Raw genomic sequence first — 20,422 nt, forward strand, 5'->3', positions numbered from 1 at the left:
ATTATTTTTTATAATTTTAATTGGCTAACTTTGAGACAGTAACATCCTGAAGCTTTATGATGACTTTTTGCTCATTATCTGTACTTATTTCTCCTATGAAAATGATTCAGGACCTCCATTCCCCCCTTATAGAATGGGACCAGGGTGTTTCTTTTTTGGTCTGTTTCCATTTTCTAACAAAAGTGGTTCTTATTAACTGCCTGGGCAGCACTTAGCATCATGTGTTTTTTAGTCAGGTAAACAATGCTAATGAGGAATGGTATGAGGCTTCATCTGGGCTCTGAAATCAAGCTATTCTTGCTTTATGATTCTTTTCCTTTCCATCATGTGCTTGCCCATGAGAATGCAGCTGAAAATTTTTTTATCAGATAGACTTTTTTTGAGCAGCAGATACGTCTGTCACGCTTATCCCTGAACCTTATTCCCATTCCTGCAGCTCTGTGCAGCTGACAGTTGACAAAGAGTATCAGGCAAGATTAATTTGTGCCAGAAGCAAATGTGTTCTGAGATAAGAAGACACTCTGAGGGTGTGATGTGGTATGGGTAACTCAAGGGTGGATGAAGAGATGCTGAGTGCTTTGCATCAAATTTTGTTTATGTCGGATGGTGATGGAACGTGGGTCCCAAGAGTCATGGTGTGAAGTGGCTCTGTGTTGGGATGCTGTAGCTATTCTTAGGGTCAGACAGACCAAGACAGGTTTTGCAGGAAGGCCATTTGGTCAGTGGCATGTGGTGTCCGAATGTTTCCCTGAGTTCCAATGAATTTGGTGCCATTTGGGAAGAAAGAGGAGCAAATTTGGGAGAGACAAGTGGGTTGGGGGCAATGTGAGTGCTTTTAAGGGGTTAGGGAATGCTGTGCCTTCATGGCCTGCAAATAAATGAAGATCTCCATCATCCATGCCTTTCAGTTCAGCCTCCTGCAGCAGGGAAGGCTGCACAGGAGCAGGTTTAAAAAGTCCTGTTTCAGTTAGATGTCCAGGCATGCCTTTCTAGCTTCACAAGACAAAGTATTCTGCCTTTTTGTGTCCCAGACATGAGTTTGGACAGTCAGTGGGTGTATTTCCCACCCTGGCTGGCTGGTCACCCAGTCTCTCCCTGCTGAGGCTGAGCGAAGGCGTTTCAATGCAATGCTTTTTTTCACTTCTCCAAAGGACTAGAAAATTACCTCAGAAGGCTTCTATTCTTTCCCTTAATTGGGCAGAAATACCTTGGCTTGTGCAGACACCCACATTGCTGCAGTGAATGCCCTCTCCCAGCACTGCCTTGATCATGGTCTTTGGGTAGACTTGTCCTTGCATGCAGGCCCTGCTGCCAACCACTTGCTATTTAATGAAGGCTGTGCATGTCCTGGAAAGACTGTGGCTGCTGCCACCTGTTAACTTCACCTGTTAACTGGATTTTTTGGCAACGTTGAGAGCACAAGGTTAGGGAGAGTAGGACCATTCTTTGATGGCTCAAGGTAAAGGTACCAGTGGATATAAGGGTCAGCTGAGGTGTAAGGAAGTCCAGGGTGTCACAAAGACTTCTTGGAGCTGCTGATCTCATTCCCAGGGGACTAATTGGTCTTGGCATGTTGTGTAAACTGATAGAGAGGAAGTAATGGATCCATCCTCCTGTGTTGTTCAGTGGGACTGCCTGGATCACCTTTGAAATCTACTTACAGAAGCTTGGGAAGTCAGACTGTAGCATTTACCGGGAGAGGCATTTCTTGGAGGGGAGCAGCTTTGGGGTGGTACAATGAGCAATCCAAATTGTTCTCATTTATGTGTGGGTAGGTGGCTGATATGAAAGCATTGTTTTAAAGTACAAGACAGAGGATTTGGGTATGTGAGTGTATTTCTAGTTACACTATAAAGTCACTAGATAGGTTTCACAACTTGCTCTGAACTTTTTGCCATGGTTTGCTTACTTTTATGAGTAGATAGAATCATAGATTCATAGAATACCCTGAATTGGAAGGGACCCACAAAGCTCATTGAAGTCCAGCTCCTGGCCCTGCAAAGGACAGCTCACACCATGGCCCTGAGCATTGTCCAAATGCTTCTTGAACTCTATCAGGCTTGATGCTGTGACCAGTTCCCTGGGGAACCTGTTCCAGTACTCAACCACCTTATGGGCGAAGAAGAACTTTTTCCTAATATCCACCTTAAACCTCACCTGACACAGCTTCATGGCATCCCCTCAGAACCTGTCACTGGTTGTCTGAGAGAAGAGATTGGTGGCTGCCCCTCTGCTTCCCTTCATGAGGAAGTTGCAGACTGCAATGAGGTCTCCCCTCACTCTCCTCTTTTCTGAACAAGCCAAGTGATTTCAGCTGCTCCTTGTTTGGCTTTCCCTCTAGAGTATCAATAATGTTTTCTTACAGAAGCTTAGTACATTATTTAAAATGCATTGAGTTGCTGGGATGAAAAAGGCCAGCACAGAAGAGAAAAATACATCCTGTGCTAACATTTGGATTGTTCATTCACTCCTTTGGAAAGTGACTACTGTATGACAGGTGAGTGGAACTTCATCATGATTTGACACTGAAAGTGGCCTGGGGAATAGTGTGAGCCCTGGTCTGGGCTTAGCTGTGTAATATCAAGACCATCTTTCCTTCTGCTGTGTATTTGAATACTGGCATTTTGGTTGGACTGGGCATTGGTGGAGTGATGAGCACTGAAAACTTTCTTTGGGCCGATACTGGTTGCGCAGAGGCTGCACAACAGCATTTACCACATGTGACCAAGGACCTGTGTGTGACCCCGGATGCACTGGGGTCTGGGCTTTGGACTGTTAATGGCTCCAGGGTGAGATTTCTGTATCCTTAGCACAGCTGGGTTTTGCCCTTGCCTGTCTCTAGGACTTGAAAAATAGCTTCCAGATAGCTTCCACGTGTGAGCTCGTGAGTCCTTTTCACCTCTTGGCCTCTCCTTTGAATCCAGGCCTTCTCAGTTCCTGAGAATTGTTACCATCTGTTTGCCCATCTGAGCTTCCCTCTGTGATGAGAGGGTGCCGGAAAATCTACTGCTGGTGCTGGTAGTAGTTTCATCACAGTCTCTGCCCTGGGCCTCGCTCTCTGGAGTAACTGAGCAGAGTTCAGAGGCCTGTGCTGAGTGTAATAGCTTACACCATTTCCTAAGGGGCCCAGTGCCAGAATTTGTCTCTCAAGTGTGGGAAGTTGGGCCATAGCAGTTCTTTGTTCCTGGGTGCAGTAGAGCATTTGTTGAAGCAATATAATAAAGAAACTGTTGCAGAAACTGATTGTGCCAGTACAGAATGAGAAATTCTGCTTCTGGTAACCTCCTGCAATTTTGCTTTTATTTTTCATCCCCAGAAATATGCTATAGCAGCTGTTCTTCTAACATAGAAGCCCCTGTCTATCTCACCCCTGCCAGTGTTTGGCACTGAAGTAGCCAGCAAACAAATGCTATGCCTGGCTGCTGCAAGGCAATCTGAGCATGAGAAAGTTTGGGGCTGAACATGATCGATGATATTGTCTGTCTGGTCTACTTGCCTGCAAGGATGTAGTTCTGTGGCAGGAGGCTCTGGTATCTTAGAGATGTACCATATGAGTGGGAGATAGGGCATGGTAGAGTTGTCTTGTTCTTTGTGTCTTTGGAGGAGCTGACATGTTCCCTTCTGATTTGATCTCTGTTATAAAGACTCTCTGGCTCAGTGCCACCCAGCTGATGTCTGGTTTGCTGATTAAGGCATTGGTAGTCTGACAGTGGTGGAGAGGGGGAGGGTGGGAAGAAATTGTGCGGTCCAGGAGGTAGAGAGAGAGACTCAATAGCAAGGGAAGGCACGAGGAACCCCACCCAGCCCCAGGGAGGTGAGTATGACTGCCAGACAGCAGATACCTCTGTCTCTCTGTCTCTTAAGTGTTCCCTGGATGGCTATCTAATTCATGTAAAAACATTAGGAAGTGCCTGTGTGCTGCTGCAGCTGGATGAATCGGAGTATAAGAGAGCAGTAACCCATGTAGAACTTGGCCTGGCTTCTTCTAGAAAGCATCATGATTTCCTCTTCTTTCCTGAAGGAGGCAACTGAGTTTTCACTGATGGTAAGGTTCATCTGCTGCCAGCTTGTAAATGCCAAAGGCAAGGCAGGCAGGATAATCTAGTCCTATTCCCAAACTTTCAGCATCAATTGGTGTTCCAGAGGTTAGAGCATTTTCACAGAATGGTTGAGATGGGAAAGGGCCTCTAGAAGTTGTCTTCTCTAACCTCTCTGCTCAAGCAGGGTCATCTGGAGTTCAGATAGCCTGTACATCACCAACTTCTCCATGAGGATCTATGTTCTCCATACAGTGTTGAAACACAGAATTAATTTAAATGGAACAGATCTGTTCCAGTTCTGCCCTGCCCCATGATATCTGTTGATACCATGTTCACCTTTCAGGTGTGCTGCTAGCAGACTTTCATTCTGATCACACATCACATGTCTCTTGGACCTCTTCCACTGTTGTGCCAGCCCTGGCACAGAGTGTGTTGGCTTGTCCATTCCTAGGGCCAAACTTCTGTTCTTTTCCCTTAATGTTTCGCCTCCTTGTTTTGCCCGAGTGCATCTTTGATTTGTATTACCTGGCTTTGTAACATGTGCAAAGGCAACAGTTCAAGGGGGAGGTAGACAAGTGAGCTTCTGTCTGGAAATACTTACTCATCTCTTTTTCCCTGCATATCTGGCTGTGTAACTTTGGCTTTTCCTGGAAGCTTGCATGTTGGTGAATATAGCCATTTGGACTACCCTGACAGTGTGAGCCAGTAGCTATCTGCTGAAACAACTGAAATGTAGTTCCTCGAAGTGCTGCTGTGAATCATGTAAGAGTAGGGATTAGGTTGGTCAGGGGGATTTTTGAGCCCACAAGAGAGCTTTGTTGAGCAAAAGGAAGATGAAGGAAGGAAATTAGATGTGGCTGAAGTTTGGATATGTTGAAGACAGTAGAGATCTGTAGAATAGGAAGGTTAAGAATGGTGGAGAACAGAGCAAGAGAGACTAATTTTGTTGTATTAGGATTTGCAAAGGGACAATATTAGCACCTGGCACCAGAGGCAGTAAATGATGAACCTGAGGTTAAAGCCAAGGGCTTATCATTTAGATTGGCAGGCTTGCTGGCTACCTTCCCAACCCTGCTGTCTTTCTCTTTTTCTCAAAGCTCTTAAGCCTGGTAAGAAGGTATTAAACTAGAGCTGATTCTTTGGCTGCAGACCAGAGAGAGGAGATCAAATGGGCATATGGGCACCACTGGCATGTGGCCTCAGGATGTGACTTAGAGAGAAGTCCTGAGTGGTGCTAGTGATACTGTGTAGATCTTGAACTCCTGATCTGACTCTGGGGGCTAGATAGGCATGGGAGGAGCAAACCTGGGGGGTAAATCACCTGAAAGTGGCTGCCAGAAACTCTGCATGTGAATGGACAAAGTTGGGGTTTTGACTGCAGAGAATAATTCCTACTGGACTAGTAGAAGGAAAAGCCCAGTCTCCTATATCTACTGGCAGTGTTTTATGGTGGGCTGCCAGCTGGTCACAGAAAACATCACTCAGCAAAACCAAGAGCTTCAAACTGCAGCAACAACACAACTGGTTAAAATGTGGTTGAAGGTGGGGTGAATGAGAGTCACAGAGTAGGTGCTGAGTTGGATCCCCAAGGGTGGCCATCCTGCAACGTATCCGTGTTCTGTCTCGTGTGTTGACTGTTGCAGGTCCTTTTCCAAGAAGGTTTTCCGAAGGATATTTTGTTTCTTGTTTTGACACAGTACAGTGCAGAAGGATAATACTGGCATGTTCTCTTTCCCACTTCCTGAGTTCAGCCTAAGTAACCTCAAGGGCCTGGCAGATTCAAAAGTTTTGCTGTAACCTGTTTATATTTTCCAGCAACACCACCTTGGAAGGGAAGGTCAGGACCTTCTCTACAGTGCTCTTCTCCTCTGCAATAGGGCTGGATTGTCCTCACCTCCCCCAGCCTTGGTGTGTCTGGACTAGAAAGGCTGCTTGGGTCCAGTCCCAATGTACTGTTGTGCTGGCCAGATACCTCTTCCTGCCCACTCCTCCCTCAGCATGTGGCTCATTGTGATACAAATATCTCACCCTTGCCTGGGGAGAAAAGGAGTTTGCAGGCGGCTCCACCATATGCTGTCACTGCCCAAGTTGTATTTAGTGTGCAGATGAATGGATCTCTCTTCAGGCATGATAAGTTGTGACTTTTGCTTATGCTAGCAACATCTGAAAAGGAGAAAGCCTTACAGTTTAGTTCTTTGGAGAATTAATGAAGTGGCTTGAGGAGACTGGGGAGGGTGAATGGCTGTTTAGAACCAATCTGGTTATTCCTTATATAGTCCAGAGAGCATCTGATGGTGGTGGCACTTTTCTACTTGCTTTTCTGACTTAATTATATAGGTTAAGAAACTACAATGAACAATAGAGATAGACTAGGCTTTTTCCCCCCTTTGTTTCTACCCTACCACCACTAAGCATTGAATTTCCTTAGAATTCAGCAGCCACAAGATAACGGGGACTGCTGCGGCTTAAAAATCAGATGGTAAGAGACTTGTTTCAAAGCACTACAAAGGAGAGATGGTAGCAAGCAAGAGCTTGTTTTCCCTTTGCTTTTCACTGGCATTGCTTAGCCCTGTATCTGTGAAGTAGGACACCTTCCTTGCCCAGCATGGCTTGACACTGGGGCACTGGTGTCTGAAAGGTGACTTGGGTGTGCTTTACACACTGTGGTCTCCCCATGGGGCACTGCCTTGAGTGAGAAGGAAGGAGAGAGGTGTTAGTGTGGGTTTTGAAACAGCAGAAACAGGGCAGTTGTGTGATGGTGCAGATTAACTATTAATGTTGGGCATTTGTGCTCCAGTTTTGACACCACAGACAGAAAGCAAGCAGCTTGTCCCAGGTGTGTCTGAGATTTGAAAGTGCAGCAGCCATTACTGTTCAGTAGGCAGAAGCTGGCTGAGCTTTTAAGGCCAAGCCCGTGACTAGAGTAAACACTCTAGGAAATTCTGGTTTTGAGACAAACTTTGGCATGGTAGAATAGCCAGCCTGGCTGTCAACAACACAGCTGTCCTTGGCGTGGACTGGGGTTTAGCTCTGATTTTCTGCCTTAACTCTGAATAGCCTCTCCATTGTTGGCTCACATGAGAACCACACTGCTGGGCTCTGCTCGCGCTTTCTTTCAGCCTGTTGATGTCAATGGGAGTTTTGGGCATTGGTCCACAGCTCATCTCACAGGAGGAGGCACTCAATAGAGGCATCTACTTCCCATGTAGATGGAGACTGAGTTAACCCAGAGCAGATTCACTTGTGAAACTCCCTGCCCTGTTCCAGGGATGTGATCCCAGATACACACTTCTTGTTGAGCTGCTATTGGTTTTGAGGAAATGATGTCTGATAAATCAGAGATGAACCCTCCTCCTCCAAGCCAAAAAACATGTAATTACATTTTTTCTAAATTCAAGATTTCAAAAACATAGGTGTCCTGGGGGCCAGAGATAAATTTAAAAAAGCACAAATGAAGATGCTTAAGAGAAACCCTATGAAGTTTGCTGGTTTTCATTATTGAACATAGTCTTTTTGGTCTCCTGTTGGACTTTGCTCATGCAAAGCAATTTCCATAGGGATGAATTTACAAAACTGAGGATCCTCTGGAGTGTTGGGAACTTAAGGTAAATAAAGTCTGTGGTCATGTCTATACTAGGGTAAACTATATTTTTAATTAAAAAATGTGCTTGTGTTTTAAAATCTTAGCATAACCTTGCAAGCTGTAATTTCACCTTTGATTATGGAAAAATAGGTTGATCAGCTGTACAAAGGATAGAACCCTGAAATGCTTTACAAGTTACGCTGCAATCTTATTGTAAGCATGCTCTTTTGTACAGCATAAATAAAATCTTTTGTCTACCTGTGGAGGCTTTAGAAACTGTCTATCTTGCATATCACTTTAGAGGCTTATCAAACAGTCCTATAGGCTCTGCCATGATGGTATATGGGCATATTATGTTTAAGAAACAAGGAACAGTTTAAAAAAATCATTTTCCAAATTGCAGAGCCAGAGGATCTGTGTAGTTCCTAGTATAGGTAGAATATCCTTAAATAGAGCTAGTCAGATATCTGGTTTTCTCACTTCTGTAAACCTGTTTCTCGTTTCATTAGAGGTGATGTGGTTTGCAGCTGGGGGAACCGCTGCAGGTCAGGGAATGCCGTCAGTTTGCTCAGGAAAGTTTGTTACTGCTACTGTTTGTTGTATGTACAGGAAAGGAACCTCACCAAGGAACATGGTGCACCTGACTAGGTGATAAGACTGTATATTGAGCGTACCTTAATGTAAGTCTTAATCTAAGATGTGGTGCTTTGTTCAGAGCTTTGATGGAAATAGCACAGTGAGTTCATGATGTTTTCATCGTAGTACTGAATTTAGTGTGCTATCAAATCAAGCTCTTAATTAATTTTCAACTTAATATAATGTCTTGTCAGCCTCTGAAATAATACAACCAGCTCTATTAGTTTCTAATTATCGTTAGCAGAATGAGTGTAATTTTGAGCACTGGAAGTGGTACTCTTAGAAAATATTTTCTGAGCAGAAAGATTTATAGTACAACTTTTTTAGTATTGTTGTATTCTTTCGTAATACACCAATGTTCTGTTCAAGCCTGACTGCTACAAGAAGTGGGAAAGGCTAATTCTTCCCATTTGCATTTTTCAGACTCTTACTATGGGCAGTTATGCTAAACAGGCTATGGACTCTCTAGAGCTGAGTGAAACGGTAAACCACAAGAAGCTGAAAAAAATCAGATTGCTATCTCATGATGTGGCTGCTGGTTAGAGGTAGAAAGCAGCTGTAACTACTGCTGCAACTGTAAGACTTGCCTGTGTTGCTCAGTCCACTGTATAAAACTACTGAATTGAGACAGTGGTTCACTTGCTTTCCAGATGCAAACATTCAAATAATTTAAACACCCTCAAAACTATTCATATAAATGTGGTATAAACTTTTGCTTTATTATCAACCTTTCTCTGCACAGAGGATCTTAATGAACTTGGCCTTGAGATATTCAGGTATCTCTTTTAACAAGTTAATCTGAACTTTTGCCCTTCTGCAGTGCGATGGGTGAATGGACCCTCTTGGTCCTGGGACTTGAGCATTTCATAAGCGTGAGATGGGCCAAAAGCCTGAACTGAGAGAAGGAAACACTGAAATGATTTGTGTATTAAAATTGATGCATGTGTTATGAGCACTGGCACGTGTTATACCGGCTCTGATATGGATCTTGCAAGCTATTGAGTTGAAGGTTTATTTCCATCTACTTGGAAAGTGGATCTTGATGCAGACAATGGAGTTGCATGCATGAGGTCAGCAGTTCTCCAACTAGTTCTTTGGGCACAGCTCTAAGGGTTGCTATGCCCTGCTAACACCTGTTCAGAAGGGCAGTGGCCTGCTTCTGGTTCTGAGCTGGTATATCACTGCCCTCGCATAGGGGAGTTTTAAAAAGTTAGCAGGAGTAATGCGTATCCAATAGTACCCACAGACAAGTAGAGATGCTGAAGCTCAATCAGCATTGAAGTGTCCAGGGAAAAGCACTGTTTGCTGAATTGGTTGTATTGTTCCTTGCACTGAGGAGAGTTCCCTGGACCGTCTTTATGCCATCTCAAGCCATGTGCAGCTGTGAGGGTGTGAACAAAGGGATGTAACATGGTAGCAGGATCAGCAAGTGCTGATCACCAGCTCTGAAGGGGGCCATACAGTTACTTAAAAGGAAGGACAGTGCACCAGGCAGGGCATGCTGGCTCCTCAGAAATATTTGCAAGCTATTCACATGGGTACAGGCCTAGGCCAGCCCTTCCAAAGTTGATAAGTCAAACTCCATCACAAGCTCTGAGTTCCAGGTCTCAAACACCACCCAAGGCCCTGTGTGATGTGCAGTGTTGTGCTGTGAGGCAGGTGTGGGCAGGCACTGCTGCGTGTGGGCATGGGAGAGTGCAGTCATTAGTTATGTTCTGCCTAAATGGATTAGCTCCCTGGAGTAAGAGGCCTTTATCCTGTTAGCTAGCTAGCTGCTTCAGCATGTTCCCTTGTCACTAATGTGTAAGTGAGGTTCAGTCGTGCAGGGGAGCAGGGGAACAAGTAAGTGGTTGGGTGGAGAATGTGGGAACAGTTGGGTTACATCATCATTTCTCTCTGTGTTTATTAGTGTTCTACTGCTCCCCCTTCACGGATGTCTATTTGAAGACAAAAAAGGGTCTCTCTAGTTTGTTAATTGTCTTCTGGCCTGTAATTTCTAATATAGTATTTGTTTATTTTCACGTGCTCACGCAAACACATGAGATTTCACAAATAGGTATAGTCATGTGAAAGGAGAAGATGCTCAAAAATGCTACAGGGCTGTGCAGACATGATATATACACGTGTGTGTCTTGGGAAGAGAAGGAGAAGTGACTCTGTGTGCTGTGTTCAGACTCTGTGGAGCCCAGGCAAGTCCCATGGTTTGGGATGTTTGCCTGTTTGTTTAATACAGGCTTGTTTTGGCTTTCTAGAGCTGTTGAGGCAGTCAGTCTGCTTTTGGCCTTTTCGAAGTTTCCTTACCGTTTACTAATCCAAGTTCTCATCTGGTGATGTGACCTTATGTCTTTTCTGCATAAAATTCCATTTGTGAGTGCTCCCAGCAGCACCAGCTGAACACAAGGCAAAGGTTCCCACAGGGTAACTTGCCTTGCACTCAGCTGGAGAGGGTGGGAGGCAATTCAGTGCCACCTTTTGAGGTTTCTATTGTGAAGATCCAGGCCGCTGACAAATCCTTTTCTCATTTAGTGCAGTGGGTGTACCGTATGTTGCCCTATTTTTGAGAAGCTCTACTAAACCAACCCTCTGGCTGAAAATCTATTGAAAAGGTGCATATTCCAGATTCTCCTCAGAGAAACCCACTGATTTCCAATGGATGTTTTCTGTGATGGATTAGATAGATGTGGTATGGATTTTATACCTCCTGAAAAGTCCCTTATGCTGTCTATACTTCATGGCAGGTTTTTGATCTGACAAACAGGCATTGAGGTCCAAGAATTTTTGCTTTTAAACATTAACATCTAAAACATTCAGGTTGGCTAAAAAACCTGAAGAAATTGCCTTAAAAACTTAGACTTGAGCTGGTTGTTTCGGCTTTTTTTTTTCCTTTTACCTTCCACATGTACACCTATCTTTTTCTGGGGCAAACCTGTGCAAGCATACAGTCTCTTTTGGAAACCTAGTGTTCCAGATGCTTGGCTGTTCACTTTGTGGATGGTGTGCACGAGGCCCTGTAGCTTTCACAGAGCATTTGGAATGTCCTGTAGTTTTTTCAGTTAACTGAGGATGGTGTCTCTGGGTTTGGAGCAGCCATCTGTGGATTCTCTTCCTCTTTGTGTCCCTGTAATGTCACAGCTGACAAAAATCTGTACCTTCCCCTGATTTTAGAAATTTTTTTTTTTTCTTCTTTCCCAGGGTATACAGCTGTGTGACTTTCAGAGCCCTTTCTGTATCTCCCTGCTTAAAGGGAACTCTGCTTACTCTATTACCTGACTTGGGCTAATGTCTTAACCCCTTCTTGGTGCTCGTGGGGCCAACATTTGAACAGCAAATGGTGGAAGAGTCTGAGGCTGCTTGTTTCAAGCCCCCAACACTGCCATCTCCCATGTGCTGCAGTAGCAGTGCTGAGGGGAATGGGATAAAGCCGCAGGAGGCAGCGGGCCTTCTGCCCTAGCTCTGCCTATGGCAAAAGTCCATGGGGAGGGAGGGCTTTGACCTCATGTTGGAGCCAAGACTTCAGTTAGAAGTGAGACAAACTATAGAGACATCAGATGATATGTTAGACTAGACTGGACATTCCCTGTGGACAGCTTTGGAACCAAGGCCAGGAGTGAGGGGAAGAAATAGTCACGTTGGCAGCCCTGGCATAAAAGCCCTGTAAGCTTTCTCTCAGGAGCTGCTGCCATGCCTGCCAGCTGTGAAACTAGACCTCCCTGTCCCTTTGTACTCCTCCTCCCTTCACAGGCTCTAGTGAGCAGGAGGGGCAAGCCCAGCATTTGAACTTTGGTAACTTTGGCACGTGCAGATGAGTGATAGGGAATTAATGAATCCTGCCTGTTCTTTACATTTTTGTTACTCCACAGGTGCTGGAGTTTTTGGTCAGATCTGTTTCCTGCACAAATGGAGCTTTGCGTTTTTTTCAGGCCTCAAAGAAAACTCAGTGAGGGATTTGGGATTGGCATAGAGTGAATAGATGGACCATCTGATGTACCCTGCAGATCAGCAGACTCAGACTCTGCCAGACCAGCAGGGGAAGCGGCTGCTGAGCCAGAGATGCTCCATAGAGAGTGTTCACTTCCTCCATCCCCAAATTCAAATCAAAGGGCTAGTGGTAAAAGTGCCAGGGCAAATCTGGCCTGTTTTATCTGTTCCTAGGAGGACAGGGCTTCTGTACAGATCCAGAGCATATCTGGAGACTGTATGCCACAAAGAAGACAGAGGAGCAGTAGAAAACCTGTAGTCACCTACAGACAGGCAGAGAGTCTGTTTGCTTAGACCACAGCTGTGTGAGTAGGTAGCCATGTTTGCATTAACTGTGGCTCTAGGATATGGAGGCAGAACTTCAAAAAGCAGCCTGTAATTTGAATAATGTTATCTGCTTTCTGGGCCTTGGGACCAGTGGGAATTTGGTGCTCTGCCAGGTGGCAGACCTTACTGTCCAGACTTTAGCTCACTCTCTTCTGTAGCGGGTGTTGACTAGGCCCAGCAGCCTGGTGCTACTCTGCAGTGATCACCTGAGATCACCTTTCTTGATTGGGGTGCAAGTGGCCTGTGTGTGCTTACAGGGCAATCACTGGTCGGATTGACTTGCTATTCTGCCACTTAAGACTTATCTGTGGTTCAGGGGCATTTTGTATTTGCTGTAAGCTCTCACCCATTTCACTTCAGCAGTGACAGCTGAGCCCCTCCCAATAGTGCACAACATGTGATTAATGACACCATGTTGGAGGGGTGACCACAGAAATAATTTTGTTGTGGTTTTCACGGTCCACTGCTTGAGTGTGATCCTGGGCAAGTCCCTGCAGTACATCTTTCTTGGAAGGCCTTGTCTGGCTTTTTTAAATTATTTTTTAATTTGAATTTGTTCTCAGTGATGACTTAGTAATCAGCATTTCCTCTGCTGCCCTGTCCAGAGGCATTAAGCCATCGGTGTTTGCACTGTATGGAGGCTGTGGATTTGTGGCACTTGGTGGCAGAGGTGCTGCCTGGAAAACTGAGGTTCTTATCTTGATAGAGAAGGGAGCCCTTTATGACAGTGTTAAGAGACCAAATGTGTTGATGTTTTGAAGGAGCTTCAGATAGGTTGAAAATAAATGTGGCAAAAAAAGCATTAATGACTAATTCAACTGAATGTGAACTAGAAATAACTTTCTAAAGGGTTCAGAGGCTTTTCAGGGTGTTTCACAGTATCTTTGCAGCTTACAGTGTTTGTATGCTGAGGTTTGTTTTTGTAGGAGGGGACCATTGGCCAAATCATTTGAATTGGCTTGTATTTTAAAGTGCTGTGAGGCTGTTAACTTCTGTTGGAGAAGTCTGGAGATTGTGACAGATAATAATCATAATTTAAGGCTGTGGCTGAACTATAGCCTTCTGGGTGCTGTACTGCTGCAGGGGCTGGGCAGGGAAGTTGTGTCCGCCTCTGGCACAGGGATGCACTGGATAGCAGTCTTGCACCCTTGGGCCCAGACAGTGGGTGCTTCCCTGGCACAGGGCATCCCTGGTGGTGCAAATGCAGAGCACACTCAGGTGACTGCTGGGAAGGCATGGCCCTCTTGTTTCTCTGCTGATTTAAGTCATGTATGGTTGAGAGCCTGAGCCTGGATGGGGAGTAGTGTCAACTGGAGTTGCTTCAGCTTAAAAGCAGTAAGGAGGAGCCTGTGACCTACTCTTTTCTCTACTGTTTTTGTATTGCAGGGCTAAGAGGTTATGCCGATGTCCTAGCAGCACTGCTCAGAGCCAAGGAATTAAAAACCTCAGTTCAAAATCAACCTACAAAATAGCTTTTTTTTTTTTTTTTTTTTTTTTGCTTATTATCCTCCTAAATCTATTGGGAGAACAGACCTGGCTTTCCCCTTGCAGAGTGCCCATCACCATGTTGGCAAAAGGACAGGAGCCATGGCCCTGCTCCCTCGTGCCCTGCCACATGGGCATGCACTGCTCTCCTGGGTGGAAGATTTCTCCAAAGCAGAGGGCACTGGGCTGTGATATTTAAGCCTGGAGATGCCTGAAGCTGTTGAAATGGGAAGATGAAGGCACTGAGCTCTGGCTGGGGCCTTGCTGGGGTTTCATGTCTGGCTTGTGGAAACACTGCCTTTGGGGGGTAGCCAATCCTCTTCCTTTAGTTCAGCCTGTGCTGTTAAAAGGGCTCTGCTGAAATCCTCTGCTCCATTAGTGGCATGAGGCTGCTGCTGGTTTGCCTGGATGCACCTCCCTACTCCGGTGGCTCACAGCTGTGGGCCCCTGTGCTCCCTGGGCTGTCTGTCTGTGCCACGCAGTGGGGCAGAGGTGGGACTTGGTCAAGCAGAAGCCGCAGCTGCAGTGTGCTGCACAATGGCCACTTTGTGCAACACCCTGACCTCATCTGCCCACTGTGCTGCCCTGCGCCTTAACCCTCTGCACACCCCCCCTGCCCGAGCAGTGGTGGGGCAGGGAACAGGCTCTGATTGGCAGCTGGTGGGGAAAGCTGTTCCTCCTGGCCCAAACCCATCTCTGAAGGTTGTTAGGAAAGGAGATCAGGCAGGCTTCTTGCTCTCAAATGCCTTCCCAAGAGAGAAGGGCCACAGGTCAATGCTTCCCCAGCCAGCTCATGGAGTGGCGTTGGGCTAGAGCTCACGAGTGGGCACTGCCTCTGCACCGGCATCCGCTTCACCTCCCTGTCCCAAGATGCATCTTGTTGAGGCCCCTTTAGCCCTCTGCTCAATGGGCCATGGAGCTGCCTCACTGCCTTATATGAGGCAATTTTCTCTCTGCACATTGCATCACTGGGCATGGTTTCTCCTTTTGCATCAGCCTTCTGCTGTGACTTAGAGTGCGATTTCTCCTCACACTGTAATGTTTCTTTTTTCAGTTCTTTTTTCTTTTTTTTTTTTTTTAATAAAGCAAGGAACATCATCAGTCTGTTTCTCTGTTTTCTGTGCTAGACATTCAAGCTTGGTCTGCCTTCTTGTACCTGAACAATTGGGAAACGAGCTGGTAGGGTTAACAGCATGGAAGTAAAACAAGGGTTATGGATCTGAGGCTTTTTCTGAAAACTTGGACTGCTTAAAACTTTGTATCCTGTCAAGAACTTTAAGATGTCAACAACAGAAAGATGTGTCCATACCTTCAAAGTGCACCAGCCCTTCTGTGGAAGGTTCCCAGCAAACTAAAGAAGGGCAGACTTCTGGCCTTCCTGATGTTCTTCTGCAAATCTGGTCTTTCAGTCAAGTTACAGCACAGATTTTTTTTTTTTAATTACATTTTGAAATCTTTCATTAAGCAAGTGAAAATCCCTGCAAAATTCTCAAGTTGTAACAAGCTGATTGTATACCAGTATGTAGCATTTGATGAAGTGTGTCATGAAATGATGAATTGTGTTGAACTGAGAGTTCCTGTGCTCTTTTGCATGAAATAGGCTAAACTGGTCTGAAAAAACCAGTAATAGTTAAACTACATCCAACTCTGGACAGGCCCTTAGGTTTAAAACTATGACCAGATAATAAAATTAAATAATAACAATTAAAAAAAAAAAAACCCAAAACACTAATGGACAAAAGAGTTGTTGCTTTGTCCTGTGGAGGTAGTGAAAATGTATGTCTAAAAAGCAGTTCTGTCAGACCAGCAGGAGAGACTTTTTAATTGAAATAGGGATGCTGTGTCTTTTCCTTCTACCTGCAGAAAAGGAAATGGAAGAACGGGTTTTGGAAAACATACCCTATGGTTTAATCTCAGCTCTGCTACTAATATTCTCCATGACCTTTGATTTATCTCTGCTCTTTTCTTTGTCATAATTCCCAGAAAATAACTTGAGGAAATAAAACTGCACTTTCACATTGGTCTGTAGTTAGGAATGATCCCAGGGTTACTAAACTGAACATGTCACCTTTCTTGTAGACCATTCCCCCTGCTTTAGGCTACTGCAAGTCATGTAGCCAAATAAATGTTATTTCAGCTCTGCCTTGTATCTATGTAAATAGGAGTTAATGAGTTGCTGCCTCTCATGGCTGGCTTGTGACGTGGAGGTCTCCAGAGAGAGGATGAGGAGAGGCTGCTGTGGAAAGTCCCTGGCTGTTGCTAAGCAGCACTGCATTTTAGCTTCCCTGTCCAAAAGTCTGCCCTCAGGTTTGGCAAGGAAAGGGAAAACTGAGGGATGGAAAACCATTGAAAGATGCTTGACTTGCTTTTTGTAAAGCGTGGCTTTACTGTGCTGGGTGCAGAAAGCATGTGGCTGCAAGTGAGGTAGAAGCAATTTGATTAAATAGAATAACATTTGATAACTGGCCTTCTATGTATTCGTTCTCAGCTGCAGAATCATGTGGCTAGCTTACTCTTTCTCTCCCTTCCTCTGTTTTGTATCTTATTATGGTCTTGGACCTGGAAGCTGCAAGAGTACAGCACAAGGGGTCTTGCTTTCCTTTCAGCTTAAGTGAAAATAGGAGAAACCAGCAGTTCCAGAGATCTTCCTGTACTGAGGTTTATGCTCCAGTTTAACAGCCTGTGGATGAGGGAATGTCCTGTTTTCATTTTACTACTAAGTCCATCAAGAGGAACACCAGGAACAAAGATGAAACAGTTATGTAGGGCATCCTGCTCTTGCTGCACAATCCAACCTCTGCAAAGTGCAGCAACAGTGTGAATAGTGGTAAGGTCCTCATGTAATTAAAGCTTATCACAACAGCATCACTAAAGGAGCACTTCTGTTTGCTACCAGAAGTGTAGGACTTGTGATACAGCTGAGCACTTGAATTCCTCTTGGAAGAGTCTGGCTGGTTGTCCATCTGCCTACAGGCTAGTTCAGACTTTTCAATCAGTCTTTGTCGTCATCCTGTAATTTCTGTCTCTGTTGGTCCTCCCTATACATTTTAATAGAAGGCCAGGATAGGTAAATATCTTGCTGCCTCTGCTGATTTATAGTTGGGAAATAATGTCTTTTATTGCACCCTGATGGAGTCATTGAGGGACCTCTGGGTGTGACTGTGCCAGGCATTTCACTGTACTGGAAGGTGTTGTACTTGCTCCTTGGCCAACAGAATTCTGTTTGTCCCTTTTCAGCAGAGGATCCAGTGGTGCTACTGAGGCACTGAGGAATTTGGTGTCACAGCCTCTCTTCATCCTTGGGAGTTCAGCCAAGTACTACTCTAAAGCTCAGGTTTACAGCAACCTAGAGAAGCTGAAGGTCTCACCCAAAGTCATGCAGCTTGTAGTCAAATATGTTGCAGCAGGTGATGTGCTGCTGTACGTGTTCTTCCCCTGAAGGATGGGGCTCAGAATCAAGAGTCTTGATTCTCCCTTTCATTGCTCAACCCGACTGTATCTCGCACATTTTATCCCACCAGTGGTCTTGTGGCTTTGAGCTGCCTAGTCTATTCTTCTCATCCCCACCAGCCAACATTTCACAGCAGCTGGAAGAAAACCTTAAGGAGAACCCAAAACTTTGCAAGACCTCACAACTCTTCACTTTGCCGTTCCCTAAACCCTGGGGTTTGTCAGCACTACCACATTCTCCTTCCTTGTCGGTCTTTTTCACTGTGTTGTTGTGGGGGCCTTAAGAATAGCAGTGACCTCAAAGTAAATACAATAGCTGCCTTGCAGCCTGGCTGGGAACCGAGTCCTGTGAGATTTTTTAGGAATTCCCTGGGAATTACTGGTTTACTCAGACAGCCAAGGCTCAGGTTAGTTTAGCTCAGCTGTTCTGGTTGTCTCCTTCTACCTGTTTTGTGCAAACGCCTGTTGGGTTCTTTTAGGTTAGAAAACTTGGTGCTGTGCTGCTAGGTCAGACCTGGGAGCAGAGCCATCAGGCACAGCTACTGTTGAGCCCTTTGAATAACTGAGACAGCATTAGGATTCACCTGCTAAAGGATTAAGAGAAAAAGCTCAAAATCCTTGCAGCACCTCCCTTCTTCACCATGCTTGCTTGGACAGTGAAATACACTGTTCTTGAGCCCCAAACTGTGCATGTGAAAGTTTCAAAGTGGGCTGTGAGTGTGCTGAGTTCTGGATTTTAGATCAAAGAAGCTAATGTGTGTAGAAATGCTGGGTGGGTCTCCAGCTCCGTCTCTTAAGTTCTGGGCAGTTATGTGGGCTGGGGTTGCAAAGATGTGCTTATGGGATGTAGAGTGGCAGATGGTGGTGGAGGAATGGGACTTCTTACCACCTCCCACTAGTAGTTTTGGCTGGAAAAATAACAAATACTTTTACCTGAGTGCTGTCTTCAGTTTTGGGGTGGTGGCTTTTCTTCTGAATTTTTTAGGGGTTTTTTTGGTGTATTTTGTATTTTTTAAGCTTTTTGAGTTTCCAAGGCTCACTGTACTGTGTTGTTTTTATCTTGACTTGTACTGGAAAAAGTAAGAAGACAAATAAAAAATAATATTGATAAAATGATGGGATGACTTTCTGCATGTCTTTTGTGTTAAGAATTTCATCTGAAAAACACTTCGATTGCTTTGTGAAAACATGTGAGTGTGGTGAGTGTTTTCCTGCACTTCACACAGCTTTCCAACTGAAGAAGGGTAGAAAATGGGAGCTAGGAAAATCTAGTATTTTTTTCAAAATCTGATGGAGAAGTTTCTTCTTGACATGTCTCTGTAATCAGGTTTTTCACTATGAAAAATGTAACTGAAGTATTTTTTTAGTGGAAAAACTGTTCTCTCTTGAAGCCTTGTTTTTCCACTTGGGAGGGTTTTTTTGACTTTTTTTTTTTTTTTGGGAAAGAATAATTTTATTCACTTGCTACCTTTCAAAGCACTGTCTCAGAACTGGGATAGAACTGAAACTCACCTGTTTATTTCTCCAGTTACACAGAATAATTGTTGGTTCAAGTATATCCTGTTTGCTAAGTTGTGCAGTTCTTCTTAAGACAACTTTAATGGCTCTTCCAATATGTGGCAAAGGGATTTAGGACTGCAGGCAGGTGCTTTTACCTTGGATTTTTAAATTCTAAATAAATAAGCATAATGAAAATAATTCTTAAAGAATGGGAACGTCCACATTTACATGAAAGAGCCTTTTTTTTCCTTCATAAAGGAAGATAAATTCACCTGCTTCAGGGCGAAGTCTAACCACTAATGGACGGAAATTAGGAAGAAACTTCCTTTTAGACAGTTGTTCCATCCCTTTCTCTGTGAAGTTTCTTGTATGTTCTTTCAAAACCTAGGGTATTAGTCACTGTCAAAGGACTCTGTGCATTGGCCACTGTCAGGGGACTTTGTGCAGGCTGCTTGAGGCAGTCTCAGATTAGGAGATGGCCAGATTACTTGATGGCCACCTTAGGTAAATTGTAATCTTTCGTACCTCACCTAACCATTCATCCATCTTGTTTTAATTAAATGTTGATGAAAAGAGACTCCCTACAACCTCCCTCCTTCTGTTCCCTCATGATACTTCTACTAATCCCTGGATTCTATTTCTCTTTCAGAAGATGCTGCTCAAGAAGAATTGTGGAGCGAAGACTAGAGTAATTAAAATTCATGTAAGTTGCCCTTTTCTGGTGCAGTTCTTTCATCTTTCCACATATGTCTAAATGTGGCAATCCTTGTTGAACACTGAGGTTTAAAAGATGGTTCCTGGAGATTTTCTGTGGCTTGATAGCAAAAGCTGCATAACAAAAATTGCTAATCTGGAGTACAGGATGTAGTTGAAATTTAGGTTGGGTGCTGACAAGGCTAATAATACATTGTCTTTTCCATTTTGGAGACTGAGGTTTCAAAGCTTCCTTGGAGTGAAAGTCTCCATCCCATGCTATGAACTCATACAGCATAGCTGTCCTATAGGGTGTCATTTGGATGCTTCTTGACCAAGTGCTGATCTGAGGTGCAAGTGGTGTTTGGTAGGGGTGAGAGGTACTGACAGATAGCTGTGGAAAAGGGACTATACCTGCATGGTGCACTGGTGTTTGCAGAACTCTATGGCATGTGGGACAGGGTGATGGCAGATGAGAGCTACGTTGCTTGGATGGCTTTGTAGCTGGGATGACACTGCAGTGTCTGAGCATCTCATGTCTGAGAGCACACGTCTCTCAGGTCTAGGTTTGCTCAAGTCTCCTCCTTTTAGTTTTTGCTGCCTGCACTTCTGAGTCTTTTGTCTTTAGCAGCCCATTACCTGACTCTTCAGCCAACTCCTACCTCCTTTGTGGGTATATTTGCTTTCTTTGGTCAGTGCTGTATGGTGCTGTGGGAGAGGTGTCCTGGAC

General features: G+C 44.7%; 1 protein-coding gene across 5 annotated transcripts in view; it reads left to right on the forward strand.

Moving 5' to 3' along the window:
* Positions 1 to 20,422, forward strand: part of LOC135411183 (uncharacterized) — a 58,603-nt gene that overhangs the window by 22,205 nt on the left and 15,976 nt on the right. For 2 of the 5 annotated variants that reach the window (XM_064648441.1, XM_064648444.1), the window contains exon 4: positions 19,649 to 19,702. The exons of 1 other annotated variant lie outside the window; for it this stretch is intronic. In XM_064648441.1, coding sequence (XP_064504511.1) covers positions 19,649 to 19,702 — 54 coding nt within the window. Of the gene's footprint in view, positions 1 to 13,950; positions 14,035 to 19,648; positions 19,703 to 20,422 lie in introns of those variants that run through there. 2 more of the 5 variants (XM_064648445.1, XM_064648442.1) reach the window with 2 other exon arrangements.

Source organism: Pseudopipra pipra, chromosome 3, assembly GCF_036250125.1.
Source record: "Pseudopipra pipra isolate bDixPip1 chromosome 3, bDixPip1.hap1, whole genome shotgun sequence".
NCBI lineage: Eukaryota > Metazoa > Chordata > Aves > Passeriformes > Pipridae > Pseudopipra > Pseudopipra pipra.